This window comes from Schistocerca americana, chromosome 3, assembly GCF_021461395.2.
Source record: "Schistocerca americana isolate TAMUIC-IGC-003095 chromosome 3, iqSchAmer2.1, whole genome shotgun sequence".
Lineage (NCBI taxonomy): Eukaryota > Metazoa > Arthropoda > Insecta > Orthoptera > Acrididae > Schistocerca > Schistocerca americana.
The window spans coordinates 39951369-39967577 of NC_060121.1; the positions used below are offsets into that span (position 1 = coordinate 39951369).

The window sequence follows — 16209 nt, forward strand, 5'->3', positions numbered from 1 at the left end:
AAACTCAAGTGGCAGACTCTGCAAGAGAGGCGCTCTGCATCGCGGTGTAGCTTGCTCGCCAGGTTTCGAGAGGGTGCGTTTCTGGATGAGGTATCGAATATATTGCTTCCCCCTACTTATACTTCCCGAGGAGATCACGAATGTAAAATTAGAGAGATTAGAGCGCGCACGGAGGCTTTCAGACAGTCGTTCTTCCCGCGAACCATACGCGACTGGAACAGGAAAGGGAGGTAATGACAGTGGCACGTAAAGTGCCCTCCGCCACACACCGTTGGGTGGCTTGCGGAGTATCAATGTAGATGTAGATGTAGATGTAGATGATGTACCATCAGCAAATGAACCTGATTGATGTCCATAGCAGCATGGTTTGAGAACACAGACTTCGTTTGCCTGCTCTCTGCTGCTACGTATGGGCAAAACTCATTCCTTCCACACTTCCCTATCATTCAGCCTCTGTGCTGAAGTGCCGTCCTACAAGATGCAACCTATAATATATTCATTGAGTCACTGGTAGATTTTGAAAGCACCCTCTTTTGAGCTAGATTAAACATATAAAGTGGGTACGCATGCGGCCCCTGCAAGTGTGTATGCGTGCCCCCCCCCCCCCCCCCCCCCCCCCCCCTGCCCCCGCCCCGCACACACACACACACACACACACACACACACACACACACACACACACACACACACACATCCTTGTTCCATAGATCATAAATGTGACATTTTGTAATGATGTGGAGCGTGTCACTTTAACATAGGTTTTCTTTACACAAAATAATTAATTTTTTACAGTTACTACTTCATATCTAAGAATTCATCTGGTGAGTAGAAGGAGCTGTCATTCAGAAATTCTTTTAATTTGCTTTTAAATGTTGGTTGGCTATATGTCAGATTTTTAACACTATTTGGCAAATGACCAAAGATTTTTGTGGCAGCATAATTCACCCCTTTCTCTGCCAAAGTGAGATTTAATCCAGAATAGTGAATATCATCCTTTCTTTTAGAGTTGTAGCTGTGCACTTTGCTGTTATTTTTGAATTGGGATGGGTTATTGATGACAAATTTCATAAGTGAATATAAGTATTGCGAAGGTACTGTGAATATCCCGAATTCCTTAAATAAATGTCTGCTATGTGATCTTGGGTGGGCTCCAGCTATTATTCTGATTATACACTTTTGTGCAATGAATACTTTGTCTCTTAAGGATGAATTGCCCCAAAATATGATGCCATATAGAAGCAGTCAATGAAAATAGGCATAGTAGGATAATTTACTGATACTTTTATCACTAAAATTTGCAATAAGCCTAATACCGTAAGTAGCTGAACCTAACCATTTCAGCAGATCATTGATGTGTTTCTTCCAATTCAGTTTCTCATCAATGAACACACCCAGAAATTTTGAGTATTCTTCCGTAGCAACAGACTTCTATTCATAGTCTCAACACACACACACACACACACACACACACACACACACACACACACACACACCTACCTCTCTAGTACAGTTATATTGTGCTGGCTGAGTACAGAATGTCTGTTGTTTGGATGGTAGACTCTGGTGAATGGTTGTGTCATATGTAGTGGGAAAGGGGAGAAAAGATGCGGGTAGTAGGAGGAAGGGATGGTTGGAGAAGGGTATCTGATGGGTGTAAGGGGGCAGCAGGCAGTCAGATCGAAATGTGGGATAGAGAATTAGCAGATGCATGGGATAGGAATGCAACACACAGCCACTGGAACTGGTGGGCAATGACAGTGGTGTGAGGGATTGGGTTGGGAGGCGTGACAAGAGTAGAGGAAGAATCATGACTATGGGAACCCCTTATGGCACCCTCCTATGCCGGTCTCTCTATGGACCATTCAGAGGAAACCTTTGTAGTCTCCCAAAATCCAAAGCCCTTGTCTGATTCAAGTTTTTAAATGTCATCTTTGTTATCTGGATCCAGAGCCAACACCCTATACTCATTTCTCCACAGCATCAGTGCTTTCTCTTCTGCTTGATACATTTGGTTCTTCTCTGTTCACCATGCCCCCTTCCTGTACATTGATCTTCACCTCTATGATGGCTCCATCAGTACTTTTGTCCATACGAGCCCACTAAAGATTTATGGTACTATGATTTTGACAGCTATCATTCCTTCTACATCAAAAATTCTCTCTCATATATTCTGGCTACCTGTGGGTGGCACATCGACAGTGATGAGAATTTCTTTTGCTGAATTTATTTCCATGACTTTCACAGTTGGGCACTGTCCCACAAACAGTCTGTAAACAGATTTCACATGCATATCCTCACACAGCTCTAATACTCCCACCATCCCCAAGAACCAGCTGCGAAAGAGAACCACTCCCTCCTCTTTATCACCCAATATCGTGCCAAACTAGAACAACTGAACATTACCTTTCACCAGGGCTTACAATATCTATCGTCATTTGTGGAGGTGAGGGACGTCCTACACTCAATCCTTCCCAACCTTCCTAAAGTGGTATTTACCACCCACCCACCCAACCTGCACAACATCCTAGTCCATCCCTTTGCCACACATACAGTCCATACTTCTTGTCACATGTGAAAGTCCCAGGTACAAGGCCTGTTCGATTCACCAACACAGCACGTCATACTCCAGTCCCGTCACAGGCAGGGCCACTTGTGAAGGCAGCCGTATTTTATACCAGTTCTGATGCAATTTCTGCACAGCATTTTAGCGAGCATTTCCATCAACCGTCAACCCAAATGAATGAACACAACCGAGCTGTGGCCAAGACCAGAGTTGACCGCCCAGTGGCAGAATGCACTGCTGAGTGCAACGTGCTGGATTTTAATGGCTGCTTCATAACCCACACCAGATTTTCTGAACTATGTAGATGGGACTGATCCTAGCAACACATCCTTTGTTCCCTTAATCCTCCTGGTTTCAACCTCCACTAACCCACTGCACCCACACCCTCCATTGTCTTTTGTGCAGTTTTGAAGATTTATAATGGCTGTTGAACAACAAAGCTAAACTCTATTTTATTACACTCGAGACATGAATTAAAAAATGCCTTCAGTCACAACTTTTCGTGTTTTATTCAGTACGTGATGCATTTCGGACACTGTGGATCTATTATTAGGTGTAATTTGTCTTAGTACATGCTTTATTTTTTCTCTTGAATGAGGTGAAATGCATATTCTTGGAATTTTGTATGTAGTGGAAAAGAGGAACAGTGTAAACTTACCAAATAATCCAAGAAAAGTGTTTTTAACGTTTTAGCACAAACATACATTTTTTTTTTCTCCATCGTTTGCTGGTGCTGGTGCTAAAAATAAAACGTTAAAAACGCTTTTCTTGGATTACATGGTAAGTTTACACTGTTCATCTTTTCCACTATATCACATATATTTTTTGTGCTTGAATTACGAAATTTGTAACCTAACATCAAACCTTTTCGTGGCAGGAATTGCATTTCCCCTCATTCGAGAGAAAAAGTAAAGCATGTATTAAGACTAATTACAGCTGATCATGAACCGACAGAGTCTGAAATGCATTGTTTACTGAATAAAACACGAGAAGTTGTGACTGAAGGGGATAAAATTAAATTCTGTTTTATTAGAACTTTTATGTTGTATCTTTGTTACCTTTGACTTTGACTTTGACTTTCATACTTCCAGCCAGTTTTTGTTCAGAAAGATCTAACCAGTTACATTTTCATTTTGTATCTGTGTGCTGTAACATTATTGTAGAGAACTCCACAAATTAAGTGCTAATTATTTATTTATTTTCTGACTTGCAAGAAAGGGAAAAATTGCAAGAAATAATGCGAGATTCTTTTGTTTTCAGAATTCTTTGGAGAGCATGATGAAATGTGCACAAGAACAGTGCCCACATGTTCTGTCTGATGAACATGTACGTGCAGAAATTCTGAAATTGTGCAGAGAAAAAAATCGTCTTTCTTCAGATTTTGTGCACTCTTGTGTTGTTGAGCGTGCTGGCACAGAAATTGTTAACAGAATCAAGTAAGTTACTGAATATCTCTTGTTGATAGGAAAAGTTGAACATTTAAGTAAGATTTCAGTTGTAATGTATGTTTACTTTGATGCTTTCGCTCAGAGAAAACGTTGATCCTTTTCCGGTAGATGTTTTCATTGACCCATTGCAAGTAGAAGGTATGAGAGTAGCTGTTGCAGGGATTTGAGGGGGGGGGGGGGGGGGGGTGAAATGATTGAAGGCACAGGTAAAGGACACAGGATTGTGAGAGTCCAGCTCTGGGCAGTTCAATAATTGAAGGATGTGTTCGAGGGACAGTATCCAGAGGCAGACTTCCAGGTTTCTAAATACCATACAGTTTGGAAATATTGTGTGTTTTGCTAGTTATTTTGTGTTATTCAGGAAATGTAATTTTCCTACTGATTGAGATATTACTATGTATCAAATGATAATGAAGAAATATCAGCAAAGGTCAGCCATTAAATATGTACAAATTTTCTGGCACCACACCCATATTGGAAGAGAGTGTGTCACTCATTTGTTATGAAGAATTAAGCTTTAGATAGTTTTGTGTTAATTGGTGTAAGGGTAGTGTTATCACTCACCTTTGTGGCGAAAATATCATTGCTTTTCTCATACATTGTAGACAGCTGCACTGCATGCTGACTACTGATAATCCTCAACAGTATGTGTGGTACTTTGCTGGGGTTTAAGATAGTGTCAAGGGAGAGTTCGAGAGTGGACCTTCCCGACGATAGCTCTTCCCAGAGGGCCCATGGTTCTTTTGTGAGTTTAGACATGGGGCCCATTCTTCCTTCCGGGGCTACAAGCCCATCCCTGTACCTCTACCTCCCTGTCCTGTCCTCAGTCCTCCCCCTCTGCCCCCCTCCTTCCCTCTCTCTGTGTTCTTCCTTATGTTGACCTGGCTAAGCATCTAGTTTCCTGTATTCTTAGTGGTTTTGTTCCCATCGCCTTTTCTCTGTCATCCTTCCTGTTTGGCATTTTTGGTCTGCCTTTGGGGTTTTATCGCCACTTCCAAATTTTCTCTAATTGGTGTGAACCATTTGGGTAAGAACTCTCTGTGGTGAGGCTGTTACATACCCATCTGGCAGAACCCCATGTCAACACCGGTATCACACTTCTGATGCCTGAGCTGTTGCCTCCGCATGTACGAGGGAGTACCCAAAAAGAAAAACAGAATAACATTGCCATGGGCGGAGCTTACGTAGTACACATTTCTGCCATTAGGCTTGTGTAGCACAATTCATTGCCAGTACAGTGCCATCTGTGTTGTCGATCTGGCTTGTTCTGTTCATCTGCAGTGATTGTTTTTGCTAGTGCTGTTTTGTTCTTGTTTCATTTTTTCTGATGGCAGGTTTGTGAAATTTTGTTTTCTACTCAGCAAAAATGTTGCTGAAACTGTTTTAATGTTGCAAACATCTTACCAAGATGATGCTGTGCGAAAATCTCAAATCTACGATTGGTTTGCTCGATTTAAAAATAGCGACTTGTCGATCGATGACAAACCACATTCTGAATATCTATCAGCTGTCCGAATTGACGAAAATATTGAAAAAATTTGAGAACTCTAGCTCACAGACCGTCAACAGACAGTTGAACAACTGTCAGAGATTAGTGGGTAATCACGGAGCTCAGTACACTGAAAATTAACAGAAGATTTGAGAATGAAAAAGAGTCACTGCCAAGTTTGTTCCTCGTGTTCTGACTGACGTTCAAAAGCAACATCGAGTTGAAACATGTCGTGCTTTGAAACAACAGCTTGAGGCTACGGCCACACGAGCATTTTTTTTTCATGCGCGTTTCTGCCGGCGTTCACGCCGACTTTAGGCTACGGCCACACGAGCGTTTTTTCCACGCGCGTTTCTGCCAGAATTCACGCAACATGCGCGGCCACATGGCCACCTCTCTCACGCGGCATGAAGCCCAGTGAAACGCCAGCAGTGCTTTGGTGCAATCTGTGCCAGCATCTACTGTGCGCAGTTTAGTATGAACTATGAGCGGAAGTACATTAAACAAGAATGTGGTTCTTGCAGTATGTGCTGCGTTAGTTGTACATAGGCGTCGGAAACGACGGCAGGAAAAAAAAAAATACTGGAGTCATCCCATATTAAGCGACAGATCAACTAAAGGAAAGTTCGTGCTTCTACACAACAAACTGAAGGCAAATCCAGACAAGTTCTTTGAATACTACAGGATGTCAGTTAACTCATTTGAAATGCTTCTGAATATGATTGGAGAGAATATTTTTAAAAGGAACATGAACATGAGGGAATGGATCAGTTCAGAAGAAAAACTCGCAGTAACCTTAAGGTACGTTTTATTTTTTAGTTCTTTCTCTGTTTAGACATTAATATTAATTAAAAATGTTTATGCCAAGGAAAAAAATCTAGATCTGAAAGACCTGACATAGTTTTTAATTAAAAGTCAAAAAGTGTCACAAAAGCATCTTCTCTTTCTTCTGAGGACTTTCTTTCTCATGTGGACTGTGACGAATAGCTTTCTTAGTGATGTACAAAAGACTGATTAATTGCGCTGCCACTTGGTGAAGATGGTGAAGGTGAAGACGTCGAAATTGTGTAAGACCTTAAAAGTTGAAGGAATTTCATTTGAAAATCTAATTTGTCCTCCGTTTTAAGCTTCCTAATAACAGGAAGTTGTGACATGAGGAACATCTCATCCGCATCAGGCACGTGACGTGCAGGTTGTTCCAAATGCCCTTTTAAGACCTTCACAATTTCGTCCTCAAACGTATCTTGTTTCCGCTTTTTTGGTTTTGGCCTTGAAATATTTTCTGCACTTCGAGGTTCTGGTGCTAGTACGCTCTCTGTTCTGTCGTCATTCTCAATGACATTCATATTCCCAGCAGTTCTGAAAAAATAACCTTTTTTGTAATTTAAAACAGTATCCTTTCATATTAAACCTACTGAAACAGCTGCTATGTTCAACAAGTGACCTTATAATCCACAGACAGCAAGGGGTAATTGTCACTTACGTCCTTTGTTGCAGCACTCCTTCAAGGAACGTCATTTGCTTATAAAATACATGTGGTTTGCTGGACATAGCAGCATCACCACTTCTTCCTTTGCTTTTCATATATTTTGTATAGGAATCTCTCATGCTTTTCCACCGTTTCTGAACTTCTATCCCTAAAAGATAACGAATAAAAGTATTGGTGATTTATGTAATTACCAGGATCTCATTAAATTTCTCCTACTTAAAATGAAATCATTTAACAGGTTTGTGTACGAAACAATTTTTCTACTACCAAGAACGACTTTTTCCATTTATATTTTCCACAACGTGTTTTATGAAATGGTTCCCATTTTCAAGTGAATCTTTGCGTGCTGTCCGGTACTGCAGTCTTGTGTTGTCTTTAGTATAATGTATAAATCCATGTGCAGTTTTTAACTAATGATCGAAGTTTTTGCAGACTTTCACCATTAACTATATATAAAGACAGACAATTATTTCAGTATTCCTCTTGGTTTTATATATTACAATGAATACAACAGGACAAAGGAGCACCTTACACATGGAAAAAATCACGATAAAGTAGCATAGCACAAAAAAATAAGTTTGGCAGTGAGAACCACTTCCTGAATCATAAATAAAGAGAAAATCCATTGGCTTTCCCCAACCATTTCTAACTGATCAAATGAAATTTTACAGGCATCTGGGGACTGGAAATTCGATGTGTTCTCTGCATTTTTAATTTCTTCTCGGCCGATCCACAATTGCTGATATTATTAGAGATACTTGCACTTCCGTATGGGAGATGCTGAAAGTGGAGTACATGAAACCCCCGACTACAGAAGAGTGGAAGAATATCAGCGACCAGTATGACAAGACAGCAGACTTTCCTCATTTTGCGGGATCCATAGATGGAAAACATGTTAGAATCGTTAAACCATGGACATCAGGCAGCGAATTTTATAACTACAAAAAGTATTTTTCTATTGTATTGATGGCCATAGTAGACAGAAAATATTGTTTCAGATTCATAGATGTAGGGGCATTTGGTCATCAAGGAGACTCCAATATATTCAAAGCAACTGAATTGGGTAAAAAACTTTACCAACAAGCCTTGAATTTGCCAGAAGCTGCGCCACTTCCGAATGATCCTTGTGGACTGAAAATTCCTTATGTGTTTGTGGCTGATGAGGCTTATGCAATGAGTGACCATTTAATGAGACCATATCCCGCAAAAAACCTTACGAATAAACAAAAAGTGTTTAACTACAGACTGTCACGAGCACGACATTATGTGGAATGTGCATTTGGCATTTTATCCAATAAATGGAGAATTTCCCATCGTCCAATCGATGTTAACGTGGATGTGGCGGATACTATTGTTCAAGCATGTTGTGCACTTCACAATTTTGTGAGACAACATGATGGTTACAATTTTGAAGACACACTGACTTGCACAATGGAAAGTATTCCGCCACATGGGACAAAAGGAACGGTCAGTGGCAAAAGTATCAGAGATCATTTTGCTGATTACTTCTGTTCCCCTCAAGGATCTGTACCATGGCAAGATCATTATACAGGGTGGCGCAGATGGATCGGGTGGTTTTGAAGTGGACTGTACGTCTGGAGGGGGGGAGCCAGGTGTTCGGCGACTTCGTCCTGTGGTGGGGGGGGGGACGGGAAGTTTCAGTTGCAGGCTGGCAGTCAGTCGCGATGGCTACGTGGTCCGTTGAGCATCGTGTTTTCGCAGTGGAAGAGTTCATACGCAATAACGAGTCAATTGTGGCTGTGACGCGTGCCTTTCGCCGGCGTTTCAACATCCCACCTCGCGGTAGTGTTCCTAAGCGAGATACGATATTGAGTTGGGTGCATAATTTCCGCACTACTGGTTCATGTGCTCCAAAATGGACGCCTAGACCGCCAACAATAACAACGCCTGAGAACGTGGAGCGTGTGAGACGCGATGTCACTGCGAGCCCACGTCGATCAACGAGACGTTGTGCTCAAGCTCTTGGAATGTCACGTTGGAGCCTTCAAAGGATTCTTAACGAAGAACTGAAATTCCACCCCTATAAAATCCTGTTGGTACAGAAGATTCTCCCAACAGACCATCTTCAAAGGCTTCAGTTTAGCCAACAGATGTTGGAGTTATTGGAAGATGTAAACCTGATTATCATGATGTCTGACGAGGCTCACTTTCACATTAACGGATACGTAAACAAGCAAAATTGCCATTACTGGGCCGACACTAACCCAAGAGATCTACACCAACGGCCTCTCCATAGTGACAAAGTGACGGTTTGGTGTGGGGTTTCTAAGGTAGGGATAATTGGTCCTTACTTTTTTGAAAATGAAAGGGAGCAGGCGGTTACTGTTAATTCGCAGCGTTATGTGAACATGATTGAAGATTTTCTTCTCCCACAACTTGAAGAGAACATTTACGACATGGGCAATATGTGGTTCCAACAAGACGGGGCAACTGCACATACCGCTAGGATATCAATGCAAGCTGTACGCGCTCTGTTCCCTGGCCGTTTGATTTCCCATAATGGAGATGTCCATTGGCCCCCTCGCTCGCCGGACCTCACGGTATGTGACTTTTTCTTATGGGGCTATTTAAAAGCAAGGGTCTACATGAACAAACCCCGGACCATTCAGGAGTTGAAGGCAGCAATTCACACCGAAATCACATCAATTCCTGGTGATGTGCTTGAGCGGGCAATGCGGAACGTTAAGGACCGACTCCAAGAATACGTCGCTCGAGAAGGAGGGCATTTGATGGATGTAATTTTTAAAAACTAACATTACTATTTTTTTGTTAATAAACTTCCATTGTAACTACACGTTTTGCACTTTATTTCAATCCAATACCTTTACAATTGACAGTTTGACAAGTATTTTAAAACCACCCGATCCATCTGCGCCACCCTGTACAAACTTCTTCAGATGAAGACTAATTTTTGTATTGGCTTGTTAACATTTTATTCATGCATAAAGTTCATTGTACACTGTTTATAGCAATTAATAAAATATCTACTTTCTGTAATTACCTAGATCTGATTTTTGCTTGTTATCCATTCCATCCCATTTTTCTCCCAGAACTGCCGCTGCAACTGCTCACCACGATTCTCTTTTTCTTTCTCTAATTTTGTATTCCGGATCCCTTGTATTGTACAGCCGTGGATGTTTCTGGACTTCCATTATAATGATTTCACTGTCCAGATGCTCCATTCTGGCACTTTACAAAATACAAGAAGACTGCTACAAAAACAACGAAGCGAGGACGGAAAAGTCTGTCCGTAAGCTGAACAGCGAGCTGCCGAGCAGGGTTGCCAACCATAGAACTTTTTTCCTCGTACATAAACAACTAAAATCTCGTACTTTGGCTTTCAAACCACTTACATTTATCATGCATTTGACATGTTATAAAACCAAAAATAAGCCATGTGCGGCTACTTCATTATGAAATACCTACTTCTTATAATATCGCACCACTCATTGTTAGACTGCATATGTTCTTTATTATGAAATGCCTATTGAAATAATACCGCTCCATGCATATGTTGGCATCGCTACAATTTCAGTTCGGTAATTGTCGGTAAGCGCCGGAGGAAAGGGCTGAGGTTCCGGACTCTGCCGCAGCGTGTCTCCCGCCCGTGTGGCCAGCCTCCAGCGTGAAAAACACGCAGAACGAATGCACCCGAGAGCATTCGCTCAGAGTGAAAGCCGAAGTTTGCAGGTCCGCGGCGTGCGAAAACGCCTCGTGTGGCCAGCCCCATTCAACACACAGTGGTCTATAATGTCGGCATGAACGCCGGCAGAAATGCGCGTGAAAAAAACGCTCATGTGGCCGTAGCCTGAAACTGATCCTGATTACCTGTCTAAGGTCATTACTAGTGAAGACTGAAGGTGCTGTGGTTACAACCTAAAACCAAAGCAACAGTCAAGCCAGTGGAAGACGTCGTCATTGACCAATAAAAAAAAGTGGTCAACTCAAATCAAACATCAAAACAATGCTGATTCGTTTTTTTGATACCAAGGGCGTGGTTCATTCAGAGTTTGTTCCCTCAGGTCATACCGCCAATAAAACCTTTATTTTGAGGTTTTAAGAAGATTCCGCAACAGTGTTAGTCATAAACGACTCCAATTGTGGCAGACAGGAGACTGGTTCTTCCACCAAGACAATGCACCTGCACACACAGCCATCTCCATTAGACAGTTTTTGGCTAAAAATGGCATGGTTCCACTGCCCTGAGCACTTCACTCGCCTGACCTGGCTCCATGCAACTTTCTCCAAGCATGAAAAGGGACATAAAAGGACACTGATTGGACAACAATCAAGGGAAAAAAGGGAAAAGCTGTCAGCGATATCTAAAGATGACAATAAAAAATGTTTCGGACAGTGAAAGCACCAGTGGGACAATTATATTATTTGTAATGGAGAGTATTTTGAAGGGGATAAGATAGTTTCATAAACAATTTGAAAATATATGGCTATTACAAAAAAAGTTCCTTTTTTTGGGGGGGTGGGGGGGGGGGGTGGGGGTGGTACCTCCTCATATGCCTAAGAGTGGTTGCTTGTCATTTAGGAGCATTATAACGCACGGAAATGGCTGTGATGCCAGATGGCCCTCGGCCTTGCTGTGGCTGGCTGGCATCCGTGGGTGCAGCTCCTGATTGGAATGGGTGGTATCAGGGCAGATGCTTTGTGCATAAAGCATATCAAGCTCCAAAAATACGACCATTCCCCTATGGCCGTCTCATCAAGTGGTAACCCATCCTTAAATGCTGCTGCTTAAGACCGCGTGGCTTTCTCTTCCCTGGCAGGAGGGCCAGGCTTGCCAGCTTGGTGTGAAACAGTTTCCCCACTGCCTGGTCTGTACTAGGACAGATGTGGAAAATATCAAAGACAAGTTCGGCAAAGTGAGGTCTCTCAGTAAGATATGGTCAGGTTTCCTGTTGATAAAAACTACTTCTGCTGCATCTCTTTGTGCTTATGATCATTTTGGGGATGCTCCACTGTCCATTACACCTCCCCCGTCTTCAAATAAGGTTCAGGGAGTCATGTTTCATAGGGACCTCATCCTTGAACTGATGAGGATCTCCAGGCCCATCTGAAAAGACTTTAATTTTGCTCGGTCTGTGCTGGAAGGCCATAAGGACAACTGTACCTGTAATGGTACCTTTATTCTGGCTTTCAAGAGGGTTATGACGCTCCCAGAGAAGGTCAAGGTTTTGTGTTGTTAATGTGACGTGAAGCTGTACATCCCGGTGCCCATGAGATGCTTTTGGGGCTTTCATTTGAGACGCGTCTTACCGTTGTATGGTGGACCCTCTATGTGGTGACTATGGACACCCACTCCATGAGGGCATCCCATATGTTCCACTATCCTGTATGTTAATTGTCACAACAGTAACTCTCCATGGTCACCAGATTGCCCACCTTATAAGAAAGAAAAGATGATAAAAGGGTATAAGTCCCTGGATCATTTGTCTTACACTGAGACTCATTAGAAATTTGACTTGACTTCATCCTGCATGAGTGACTTGTAGTTTTGCCTCTGTTGCATCCATTCTCCCTCCTCCCTCTTCTTTACCACAGACCCATCTCTGTCTCCTCTCTTCCTTCCCTGCAGCTCTCTTCCTCTCCCCTCTGGGTGCCACTCCCGCTCCATGGCCCATGGAATTCCTGCTACCACAGCTCAGCCGAGGGAAGCATAGTCGGCGCACCCCGAGGTCGCCTACTCTCTTTTTATTCCGGATCTTCCAGAAGCCTACTCTCCTTCTATGCCCTGCCCTCCTCAACCTATGAAAGAAAAGGAGGAGGAACATAAGTACCAGGACAAGGCTCCCTGGTGCCCCTGTAGATGGCATCTCCCCCCTCACAACCTGAGCCTGACATCTTTTTTATGGATGTCACAATGTCGTCAGCAGTGATGGATGGTCCGGTGGCATTATTCGCTCCAGCCTGTTTTGCCTCCCATTTGGATACCCACTCCACGATTATTCAATGGAACTGAGTTGCAATCCCTTATTGCCTTTTGTTTGGGAGCTTGTGTTGTTCTCCAGGAATCTCATATTACTAATGCTCATTCACTGACCCTTCGTGGGTTCCATGCTTTCTGTTGGAACTGGGTCAGCCCTCTGAGGGCTTCCAGTGGTGTCTGCACATTAGTCCTTATGGATATTGTTATTAGATAGATCCCACTTCATACACCATTTTGGAAGCAGTTGCCATTCAGATCCAGTTGGACTCTGCAGTCCAGTCTGCAATCTCTATCGTGGTTTGCGACCCACATCTGCTGTCCTAACTGCCCTCCTTCAGCAAACTCCCCTCTCCATTCGACGTCATTATATGTTTTAGTACCCATCACTATTTGTGGGGCAGTGCTTCCTCATCTAGTCAGGAGCTCCTCGTTGGCCAATTCCTAGTGTACCGTGACCTTCGACTTGTTATTGATGGTTTCCCTACTCATTTTAGTGCCACCTATGGCACTTTTTCTGCCATTGATCTTTCACTCTCTTCCCCTCCCCCTCCCCTTCTTCCTCTCTCACACAGATCACCACATGATGACCTCTGTGATAGTGATTCTCTCGTTTTCTTCCTGCCTTCTGCTGACCAGGCTACCCCGCTGGGCTTTCCATTGTGCTGATTGGCCTCTATATACATCCTAGGTTGTGTTTCTGCATTCTTTGTAAGCTTGTATTGATGAAATTGTCCGTGATCTGTCCAGTAAGATAATCAGCACCACTAGCATTTCCGTTCCCCACTTGACAGTCCTTGTTTGCTATTGGCCAGCTCTTTGGTGGAGCATGGCCACTGCCACTGCTATTCGTAATTGTCTCACACCTTGCAACATCGTAAGTGGCACCTGTTCTCTGCCAGTCTTTTTACCTATAAACGTCTTCTTGCCGAAGCTTGTTACCTAATCAAATGGATGTGTTGGGAACACTTTGTCTCCTATCTATGTTCTTGTGTTACACTCCGCACTCTCCAAGGCTGTCAGCGGCGGTCTTCCATTCTGGCCTTGCCCTTCTAAGTGGTGTTTGTACAGATCCATCAGTTCTAGCAGATCATCTCGCAATCCATTTTCTGACAGCATCAGCCCCCTACCCAGCTACCTTCCTCCTCCAGAAACAGCCGGCTGAAGCTATCGGCTTATATTTCACACTTGTCAGATGGAACCCTACAATGAACCTTTTACTGAATGGGAGCTTCTTCTGGCCCTCTCTTCTTCCCACGATTCAGTTCCTTGCCCTCATTCCATCTGTAACCAGCTGTGTCAGCATCTCAGTCCTCCACAACACCTCCATGTGTTTAATAGTATTTGGTTTCAAGTGATTTTCCCCTCTCAGTGGAGAGACAGTACCGTGGTTCCTGTCCTTAAGCCCAGCAAGGATCTGTTGTCCCTTGATAGTTACTAGCCCATCAGTCTGACAAGTGTCCCCTGCAAGTTACTAGAGCAGATGGTGGCTCTTTGGCTCAGTTGGGTCTGAGAGTCCTAACATCTTGTCCCAGTTTCGTTCGATCTTCGTAAGGCCTATGACACAGCTTGGCACCATCACATTCTTCTTTGTCCACCAGTTCCTGTCATTTAGATTCTGGGTTGGCACTGTTGTCAGCTCCTTACTAAGTCTTCTCAACCCCGCTATTAGTGGACTTGTGGCCTCTGCTGGAGTGTGGGTCACCCCTGCTCTGTATTTGGATGAGTGCTATATTCGGGCTAGCTACCACTCAATGGCCTCTGCAGAATGACAGTCAAAAGGTGCTATCTGGCGTTCTTCCACATGGACACACTCTCACAGTTTTCAGTTCTCTCCCCTTAAGTCAAGGTTGGTGCATTTCTGTCAGCATACTATGGCCCGTCCTGATCCAGAGCTCTACCTCCTGGACGGGGGTCCCCCAGTTCCATTTCTTGGGTCTTATTTTTGACAACAAGCTTACTTGGTTGCCCCGTCTGAAGGTTGATTGTGTAAATGCAGTGTTCTTCACTTCCTTGCCCACACTTCTTGGGGCACTGATCATTCGACCCTTCTGTGCCTTTACCAAGCATTAGTTCTTGTGTGGACTGTAGTTGTCAAGTTTAAGGATCAGCTGCCCCTTCAAAAATGGTTCAAATGGCTCTGAGCACTATGGGACTCAACTGCTGAGGTCATTAGTCCCCTAGAACTTAGAACTAGTTAAACCTAAGGACATCACAAACATCCATGCCCGAGGCAGGATTCGAACCTGCGACCATAGCGGTCTTGCGGTTCCAGACTGCAGCGCCTTTAACCGCACGGCCACTTCGGCCGGCAGCTGCCCCTTCCACGCTGCTCCTGTTGGACCCCGTTCACTTTCATGTTATCTGTTTATCCACCAGTGTCTTTCTCACTAGCCCTGTCGATCGTCCTCTGGTTGATGCTGGAATCCCTTCTCTTTAGATTCAGCATTCCCAGCTCCTGATTTCCTATGCCATCACTATCCCACTCTTTACCTGCTCATCCCTCCTATTCTATTCTTTTCGCAACGGAGGGTCATCGACAACCTGGTGCCTACACTTCAGACTTCTGTCTCCCCTATGTTTACTCTTCCCCATGTTCTCTCACGAACCACTCATCCCCCATCCCCAAATTCTGTTATGTATAGACCAAATGAGTGGCCTTGAGGCTATTGCTATATTTTTTCTGCCATCCCTTGATCTGTGCCATCCGTGGCTTCGTCGCTGATCTTGGTGCTGCTGCTTGTTCAATTCACTTCTTTCAGATTCCTGACCGTGCATGTATCCTGGGTAATGAATTTCCTGATCATATGTCTAATAAACTTCGCACCACCCAGGAGACTCTCATGATGTGGCATTCTTCCCTCTGCCTCTCCTGGCAGAAATATAACATCCTCTTCATATTGGCAATACTAGGTTGACCCATGGTTTATACTCTACAGTTAGCCACCTGCCACTGCCCCCCCCCCCCCCCCCCCTCCTCCCTTGTGGTGGTTGTGGTACTCTGCTCATAGTGGACCATATTTTGCTGGACTGCCCCCATCTTATGGCCCTTTGTACTAAATATGCCCTCCCACCTCCCTTGTCTCAGGTGTTAGCGAACGGCCCTTGCATGGTTAACGTGTGTCCTTTGTTTTCTTCGTGATGGTGGTTTGTACTTTCAGGTACAAACTGTTGAATTTTCCTCTAGAATTTACATCCCTCAGTTAGTATAGGCAGTGATTGTGGAGGCCTCAACTTTCCCTCCACACTGGCCAGGTTCTTCCC

General features: G+C 43.7%; 1 protein-coding gene across 1 annotated transcript in view; it reads left to right on the forward strand.

Moving 5' to 3' along the window:
• Positions 1-16209, forward strand: part of LOC124605305 (F-actin-uncapping protein LRRC16A) — a 528830-nt gene that overhangs the window by 383988 nt on the left and 128633 nt on the right. The window contains exon 20 of the mRNA XM_047136886.1: positions 3824-3999. Coding sequence (XP_046992842.1) covers positions 3824-3999 — 176 coding nt within the window. The remainder of the gene's footprint in view (positions 1-3823; positions 4000-16209) is intronic.